Source organism: Merops nubicus, unplaced genomic scaffold (assembly GCF_000691845.1).
Source record: "Merops nubicus isolate BGI_N331 unplaced genomic scaffold, ASM69184v1 Scaffold53129, whole genome shotgun sequence".
NCBI lineage: Eukaryota > Metazoa > Chordata > Aves > Coraciiformes > Meropidae > Merops > Merops nubicus.
The window spans coordinates 1-9,394 of NW_008632722.1; the positions used below are offsets into that span (position 1 = coordinate 1).

Genomic DNA, 9,394 nt, shown 5'->3' on the forward strand with positions numbered 1-9,394 from the left:
GGCCGGGGCGCCGTGCGTGCCTGGAGCCGGCGCCTCTCAGGGCTGGCCAGGGCTGAGGCAGGCCCTGCCAACCCCCTGCGGCCCCAGGGCTTGGAGGAGGAGAGGAGAGGTCTCATCCTGTCACCCTGTGCAGCTGCCCGACACTGTCCCCGTGGTCCCACTGCAGGGCTGAGCACAGCTTCTCAGGGCCAGTAAAAGGAGGATGTGGGCTAGTGGTTTTAGTCATCTTCCCAATCCACTGGCAGCAGAACCAAATGCAGGGTCACAGCATGAGGGTCTCTACCAAAACGAGCGAAAAACCTCAACCCCAACCCCTTCCCAAAGGCAGAAAACAGCTGAGGAATGAACATCTGCCCCAGAGCCCTGCCCAGCAGCCAGCATCCCCTGCATGGAAAAAACGGGAATGAGAACATGTGGATTTAGGCCAGTGGCAAACCCCAGACCTGGCACACACCCGGGAAGCAAAGCAGCTCTGGACTCCAGCTGGGGCTCTGCACAGCAGCTGGTCACCTCGCTGCCAGGTGAGGCCACCTGCCACCTCCCTGAACACCACTCATGGCAGTGAAGAGCCACATTCCTCTCCAGAGAGTGCTGCTTTTGAGAGGCAGGAAGGGGCAGGGATGCTCAGGACAGGCGTGTTCTCCTGCCCGGGACACTGCTAGCGCTGGTGTCCTGGATGTGGTGCCCTGGGAGTTAAGTGATGTCCTCCTCCTCCTCCTCCTCCTGCTCCCCCAGCAGAGAAACCATTTGAACAACCTGGGAAGCTACAGACATTCTCACTTGCATTTTCTCCTCTGGCACTGCAGCAGTCAGCAAGGATCACGTCACTCCCCACCGGCACCGCACCGCCCTGTGGCCAGCACTGCTCTGTGGGTCTAGAAACTCCCTTTACTCCCAGTACAAGTCCTCCACGGCCCAGCACTGCAAGGGAAGGTGAGGAGCACTGAAGTGCCCAGTGCTACTGCACCATGCAGCATCCCTTCCCAAGAGCCAACGCTGCTCCCAAGGGTGGGACCAGGTCCCGTCCCACCCGCAGCAGAGGACAGAGCTGCAAGGGGCTGGAGAACAGCCGTGTGCACTGACCAGGACCTGCAGATGCTGGGAGGGAGAATGACTTCTATTGCAACACACTATCTGTGGTTGAAGAGCCAAGGCTCCTCATCTTCCTTTGGCATCATCACGCCCCTCCGCAGGCAAACTGCCCGGCAGCACGGGTGAACCGCGCTCCCTGCGGATGCCCTCAGCCCCCGGTCATCCAGGCCCCAAACTCCACCCCAGCCCCCAGAGTGCCGTCGATACATCCCCGCTCTCAAAGCACCTCTGCACTCAGACTGTCCCACTGCACGCAGTGACATCGCCCCTGTCCCGAGGCAGGGACTCTCTGAACAGCCTGGAATTACCTGGGGTGACGCATCGTCAACGAAACGGGGTGATGGGCCTCCCCCCTCACTACAGCCAGCCACCAGCTTTGCAGGATTGTGTCAGAACACACTGGAGCAGGAAGTGTTTGGTTTCACCGTAGCCTTGGATCAAGGAGGATGGAAAGACTGATTCTGACCAAGAGCTCCAAACTGTCCCTGTGGAACAGTGGAAGTTCCAGGATTTCACTCAGTCAAGTCAAAGTCCTTGCTGGGTCTGTGGCAAGTTTGTGACTAGAGACTCACTGTGACAGAGGCTCTGAGCGAGCCACAGGCGCTGGGCAAGCCTGATGAGCAGTCAGAAAACTATTTACATCTCCAATGCCAATGAGGCCAAAATCTGTGACCGATAAGGACACTTGCGCAGGGGCCACCACGGCCTCTGGGTCTCTGTCCAAATCCACAGGGCCGGCAATTAAAGGCAAACCCTCGTTAATGTCTGCAGGGAGAGTGAAATCCATGGTTATCGTCTCACCAGAGCTCTGCAATGTCTCCTGCTTCCCTGCTAGTCCTGGTCCTGCCGGGGGCAGAGCGTAGAGCCCCGGTTCCGAGGGGTTGACGGTTGTTTGTGTGCAGGGCGCCGAGGCCGTGCCCGAGGACGTCTCCTCTGCAGGGTCGAAGGAACAGTTGGTCTCTGAAGGAGTGCTGCACTCGTAGCCCTGCCCCGACTCGCTGATGCTGCCCAGGCTGCAGGCCGTGCTCTCCACGCTCAGGGGCTCTGCGTGCCGCAGAGGAGGAAGTGTGGGAGGTGGACAGACAGCGAGGAAGAAAGGGTCGGGGACAGCGAGTTAGAGTGAGGCCATAACACACAAAAAAGACAGAAACCAGCCCAATTCCACCTGATGACAACAGTATTTGTTTAATGGCACAAATGTTTCCTTATAGCAACCAAGATCCCTGCCAGCATGTACTGAAGAAAGGCAAGATGCAGACAGCAGATGGGAGGCCATCAGTGTTTCTATGGAAATTAAAGGGAATCTCACAGAGACACTCCAAGATAAGCCAAATCCTAAGTCCTATCCTCTCCTGCTGACAGCCCTGGCAGGTGTCTACACAAAGCTCTCATCTGCAGTAGGATGGTGAGGGAAGAGCCCATCTCAGGCTTCCTGCAAGTCTTCTCCCAGCCAGCTCTCTCTGGAAGCAGGCTGCATGCAGAGTCTGACTTTCCGTGCCTTAAACCAGCCTCCCAAGGAGCTGGAGCTCCTCATGTCTGTGTGTTAGTGCACTGGAAACATCTAACTCTGATGCCCAAAGTTAGTGCCAATCCTTTTGCTTTGAGAATGACTTGGGCCACCTCTCCAAGCTCAGAGCAGGAACAACTCTTTTTAAGTCACTACAGATCAATGTGGAGAGAGACAAGTCTCCTTTGCTCAAAAACTCACCCAGGACTGTTTTTTTGACAGAGGGCAAAGCAAGCTCACTGGCGAGGTGTGGGGACAAGAGCAATGGATGGACAATGGCAATAGGACACAGGCAGGGGAGGGTCTGTGCTGCTGAGTGAGGAAGATGAGTTATCCCCGTGGCCAGCAGAAGAGAAGGCAGTTACCTGTGCTCTCTATTGCTATCTGATCCTGACCGAAGTGGGGATCCAGGCAGCTGGTGGCAGAGGGAATTGGTGGAGAGCTCCGAGAGCGACCGGTGTTTTCTACTTCAGCCCCATCCAAGTCATTGTCAGTGTAGTCCCTGTGGGGAAAAAGAGACAGCACTGCCACCCGCCGTTAAGCAGAGATGCAGGCAGGGGAAACACAACCAGGATTAAAGCCCATCAACAACTAAAGCAACAGGACTGCAGAGACCTCACCAGAATGAACACCTTCAGACCCTGCCTGAGGCCATGGTAGTTAACTCAGCGTTGCTGAGCACAGCCCACGACAAACCAGGACTGGCTCTGACGCTCAACAAATCAAAGAGCTCTGCACCAAAAAGAGCTCACTTCTCTGTGAGCCTCAGCCCCTCCCAAAGTGAAATAAACGGATGAACACTCTCCCCAGAACAGCCACCTTCATGGACCAGCTGCAGTGGGCTGTGACAGAGTCACTGTGCCAACAAAAAGTAAGTGATGACAAAATATTTTCCCATCCTGGGGGCATTTGACATTTCAGGTATTTTCCTGTCTTGCACCAGAATTAAAAAAAAAAACAACACAAAAACAAAAACAAAACCCACACAACTTTTTACCAAACAAAGAACAAGCAAACCCTAAGACTTCATCTAATGATTTAAATTGATTCAACTGAAGTATTTCATTTTGACCTTTCAAAACATGTCACTTTCAGTCTGAGAGGCATTTTCTGCAATTAGCACACATATCAAAGTGATGAATTTGCCTCAAAGGGTGGCATCAGGGAAAGAAATTAATTCATGTTGTAGACCACCAGAAACAGTGTATTTTCAAACTTAAAAAGCTCCCTTCTCAAAACCTCAATAAAGTGAGCTATCTCCCTGAGATCAGCCCTGAATCCCTCACCTAGCCTTAGCCTTCATGGATGCATTTACCTGAAACAAACCAGTATTTTCTGACACAAGGCAGTCCACATCCAAGCAAATACTGCTTTGTCTTCCCTCCCCACACGACCAGCATTTCTGTTCTGAGACTGTCCAGCACACCCCCCACCCCCCCACCCCAGAACCCTGCTGGAGCAGAAGGCGCAGTCTTTCACGCGGGGGTGCTTTGCAGCAGGGGCCTTCACGGGGAGGTTAATGTTACTAATTTTAGTGTGAGAATATTCCACGCACGTGGCTCCAGGGTGGAGGACGTACTTCCTCCTTCCTAGGCGGGTCTGCTGAGTGAAGTAGTCGTAGCGCTCCGACTTCTTCCACATGTAGTAGTACTCCACACACTCGCCCACCGACCGGGTGCGGACCTGGGGAGAGACGCCCCGGTCAGAACGCCCCGGAGCCAGACACACCTCAGGGAGCAAGGACCCTTCACCCGCTCAACCAGCACAGAAAATTAAATGCATTACATTTTACATTAATTTATATTGCTATGGACACGTGTATGCTGCAGAACAGAAGCACATAATGAGACTTCCAAGGTGGTAATTGGCCAGAGAAAGAACTCCCCACAGTGCACAACTGCTCCTGCAGACCCCGGTGTGGGCTCACAGATGACACGTTTGTGCAGGACCTTCCTGCACTTCCAGTAGCACAATTAACATCGAGAGAGCAAACCTGCATCCATTTTCACTGGCCAGTGTCAACATGCCCACAGTTAATCAGTGGTGGAACTGGACTCTCTGGTTCTGCCAACTCCCAGCGCAGCAGCACATGTCCTGGGGCCCAACTCTCCCTACAACAGCATCTTTCATTCTAGAGGACCTCAGGGGACTTTAAAAAACATCCACATGCTCAACTCACTCATTCACAGAAGTACTGCAAGGGCTGAGAGTTTGGAAAGAACTTTTGAGACTCCAGAAAGGGCTAATCAGTAAATAACTGACATCACTCATGCAGGTCAGTGCTGTTTGTGACTTCTCCCACCTGGAAAATAAGGCAGAGCAGGGCAGTGAACAGCCCATCACCTGCTAGCATGAGTCAACACAAAGCCTGGGGTTGAAACTCAGCAGTCCTCAACTTCCTGCATTGGCCGAGGCTCAGAACATACCTCTGGTGCAAAATGCACGTGCCTCCTTCCCCGAGTCTTAGTGGGATGCTGGTTGAGTGTCCTTACCTTGTTTGCCTGGATAAGATGAAAGTTTTTCCCATGGACCCTGAAGCCATGTTCAAAATTTCTACATTCTTCCTCGCTCCAGGCACAAAGCTCATCTACAGCAGAAAGGAGGAGGAATTAGAGACGCACAGAACGCAGGAAGAGCAACATGTGCCTTGACATTTGAGGTAGAACCCAAATGTGGGGGGGTTCTCACCTCTGATAACCTTCACATTGAACCGCAACCTCCTCAGAGCCTCTTCTGCATTGAAGTTGCATTTGACCAGTTCATACAAAGCCTGGGAAACAGAAGAAAATCACTCACAGCACACACATGAGCAACACACCACAAACCAACCTGCTCATGACTCACATCTGTCTTGTAAAACTTATTTTTCTCAGGAGCCACTTTCCACTAACCCCAGCTCAACCATCAGCACAGACAATTCCACTTCTCAAGGCACTGGATTAGAAACCCCAGGACTGAGAAGATGCAACTCTGCAGGGTAGAGGTGTGACTCTGTGGGAATCTAACCTGGCTGGCTTAGAGGAAACAACGGCTCTGGAGTTTCTTGGCCAAATGTTTGATCTTCTGCTGGCTTCAAAGAAGAATTAGACAATCCAAAGGAGGACAGTTTCAAAAGGATGTTCCTGCTGCGAGCGCTGGCTCAGAGAGTTTGGGACACTGAGAACACAGTCAGAGCAGTACCCACTCTCCACTTGCCCAGCCTGTTAGACTCTTTCCACACATCTTCCACATTTTTCCATTACTGTGTGGGAAGGAAAGCACTAAACTAGACAGGCCTGTGGTCAGATCCACGCCAGCCTTTCCCAGTATTTCCACAGGAGGGTGAAGATCCTCCTGAGGCTGCAGCTGAGTAGCACACCCTCACTCAGCCACAAGGCAGGAGCAGAGGATCTCTGGAATGAATGGGTGTCTCATTTGGGGTCTCTGTAGTTAATGCAGCACTATTTGCCCACCACCATCAGAGTCCCTGTGGGTACAAGAAGCCCCCAACATGTACCTGCTCGTTGTCCTTCACCATCTCCCCCTCCGGCAGGCTGCTGCTGGACAGCTCGTCCCATCGCCGTTTGACGGCGCGGTACAGGAACTCCTCAACCTCTCTCTCGGGGAGTATGTTTGGGTCCCAAAGCAGCTGATCTTCATTCTCATAGGCTAACAGAGAGAGCACTGAAGTAAGCTAATCAAACTGAGAATTCTGCTGCCTCTGAGAAATGCTCTGCAAGTATGCTCATGGGAGAGACGGAAGGAGAGAGGAAGTCTGCTTGGTGCTCCAACCTGGCACTGGAGATGACAGCCACCTCTGAAGGAACTGCTGATTCTGGAGGCAGACAAGCTTAAGACTCTTCATACCTCTTTTAGAGCCCTAGGCACAGGCTCAGCTTGCTTCTATTTTTCCAGAAGGGCCGGTTTACAAGGTTTTTGTTACCAGGTTCCAAAAGATAGTTGCTTTGATTCATTAATCCTGGAACCTAAACCCTCTCAAGTTCTAAGGTGTCTTTTCCAGCACACAGTAAACAAAAGGAGTGAAAAGCAAAGACAGCTTTTGAGCTACAACCCTATCCTAGACACAAAACGAAGCATTGCAAGGCTGTCCCTCCCCTGTGACAGCTCATAAGGCTCCTCTGAGCTGCTCCACCCACTGAGAACAGCAGAAGCCCATGGCATCACTAAGTGATTCTTGCCCCTTTCAGTTTTCAAGGCTCTTCATCCACGAGAACACGGCACACAACAATGCAGAGATGTTTAACTAAAATAACAGCCCAGAGGAAAACAAGAAAGACTGCAATAAAAAATATTCAGAAATACTGAGAATTTTCTATTTAGACAAAACCAGCAGCCTCTGTACTTAACTCATTTCTACAGGCAAAGGAAACAACTCTTCTGTCCTGCAGAATCACTAAAATCAGATCGGGGCACTGCAGATGGGGCATAACATACCCCATCAGGATCTAGCATCAGTTTCCTTGGATTTCATGCTGATGCAAACACACAGGTTATGGAGAGCACGCACTAAATCCATGGTCTTGAATACAGAAGCCTGAGAGCACCAATAAAGCAACGGTGAAAAATTCAAGAACTATACTGGGTAGATCTGAAACAGTACCTGCAAAACTGGTAACTTCTTCAGCTAATATGCTCAGAGTCTGCGAGGATAAAGGACTTATGGAGGAAGCCAAGTGATTTCTACAGATGTGCCTTTCTGTCAGCTCTCTCATTCAGAAACTTGGCAAGCTGCTGCTAATACTGTGCTAGTTATTAGACAATCTGCAACTCAAGGCACCTCCACCTCCTCTGCAGACATCCTACGAGACTGGAAACTGGTCAGCGCCAGGGAATACCAAGTGAAAATAACTCTGGCTACTCAAGGAAGAAGTCGGAGAAAAATAAATATCTCAGAAGGGTGTTCCTTCTCTGTGGCTACAGCTGAGACCCACTCCTCCAAAGCCACCACACCAACCCCATTTTCACTGAGCTTCTGTAGCTGTATTATTCATCCTGTCCCAACAGGCGAGTTTAGAGCCAGCTCAGGTGTAGCTGTAAATGTTGGTGTCAGCACTGAGAGGTGCCAGGCCTAGAGACACAGAGCAGAGCTGGTGAACTGGGGTCACATCAAAGGCCCAGGCCAGCACCCTACATCCAAACAAGACATACCAAGCAGGCTGCCTTACCTTTTTCACCGTGCCTGTTCACATGGAGGATGGGAACAGTGGCTTGGTATTGAGGTCCAACCATGATCTCCTGAAATATCACCACAGAGAGGTGGGTAAATTGAAATGGGAAATGTTCTGCAGAGGCACTGAGGTGAACTCCTTGATTTAGGGACCATAGACCCCACTGTCACTATTATCTCTAGGGAACCCTGACTATTTTATAGGGTGACTAAGAAGATTTACTGCTGACCAGGTGATACTTCAGGGACCTCAGGCATTTACATAATTTTACTGTTAAAGACATATAGCAATCAGCTAAGGCTGGAGATAAAGAAATGCAGCAGCTCTCCTGCAGCCTTCACAACCAGGATGGATTTGCAAGTCTGCTCCCATCTCTTGTAAGATGGTTCCCCCTCAGTAAATCCTGCTGGGAATATTGTGCAGCATTTCACCTTTATAGGGCTACAGGCTGCAGTTTTAATTTACAAAGGCACAGCAGCATTTTCCATGTCTGAAGCAGAAGATAATTTCAGGCAGAGATTTCAAGACTGTATTAAAAACAAATCATAACTCACATCTGCCACTGCCTTCCACAAAACATGAGGCACTGGGCACAACAGAATAAAAGAAACTTTCCTGGGGAAATACCACAGCACTTTGGTGTCATGCTTTCCTCAGACTCGGGTGCACTGCATGAGCTCCCCTTCCCAAGGCACTCTGATCATTTACCTTCTTACACTCGTTGGATGGGATGGAATCCTCCTCCGAATCCTCGGCCATGGAGGAAGCACACGGAGATGAACAGGGCTCCTTGTCTTCATCAGCAAGGAAGTTGTTTGCTTGGTGGGAAAGGAGAAGATCTGTAGTTATAAAGTATGGGGTTTTTTTTATTGCTTTATGTAACCTCTCCTTCCCTTCATTTTCTGTCCTGAAGTTACTTGAGCATGGTCCACGGTGACAACTTACCCAGATTTTCATTTTCCCTTTTTAAATAAAAGAATCAGAGTCACTTTGAAAAAAAAGAAAAATTATACTCCTTCATTTGCAGGACAGAAGGAATAAGATCATGTCCCACTGAGTTTCCTCATGTGCTTTGGCTTCCCACGCGTTCCAATATTTAGGAACTGCTGCAACATATCACACTGCTAGTACTACTGGATTTATTAACTTCTAGAGATGTCAGACCAGGTACTGATCTTCCGGGTGGCAATTACAGCAGGTAGCAAAACAATTCTCACTTTCTCAAATGTTATGAGTTACAGGTAAAGACAATTCTCCCCTCACCCCGCTGCTCATCTACACTCTACCTTGGTGACACCATTTGCACTCGGGCTTATTTGCAGCCCCTAGCAGAAAAGTGGAAGACCTGATCTCAGGAAACTAAGTGACAAAATAAAGAAAAACATTCCTGTCCTATCCTGCACATTACTTTTAAGTAAATTACTTAGAAATTAGTGACACATACAGCCAGGCTGGTTTGGGAATAGGTCCGATGCATCGTGGGATGTGACGGATGGAGTCAGATCATCAGCTGAAGACTGTGTCTCCTCCTCTTCTTCCCCTGAAAGCAAATCCTTCGCTATTTGTTCCTTTTAACAACAACAAGAAAGTGAAAAATATTTTTAATAATAATAATAATTAAAAAAAA

General features: G+C 49.9%; 1 protein-coding gene across 1 annotated transcript; it reads right to left on the bottom strand.

The window, feature by feature from the left end:
* Positions 1-1,660: 1,660 nt before the first annotated feature.
* Positions 1,661-9,335, bottom strand: MIER2 (mesoderm induction early response 1, family member 2; the record flags this gene model as incomplete). Its single annotated transcript, XM_008947974.1, has 9 exons — positions 1,661-2,136; positions 2,965-3,101; positions 4,155-4,282; positions 5,092-5,186; positions 5,288-5,369; positions 6,096-6,247; positions 7,765-7,834; positions 8,476-8,585; positions 9,212-9,335. Coding segments are annotated over 9 exons (1,374 nt in total), but the record flags the coding sequence as incomplete, so codon positions are not given.
* Between the last annotated feature and the right edge of the window lie 59 nt (positions 9,336-9,394).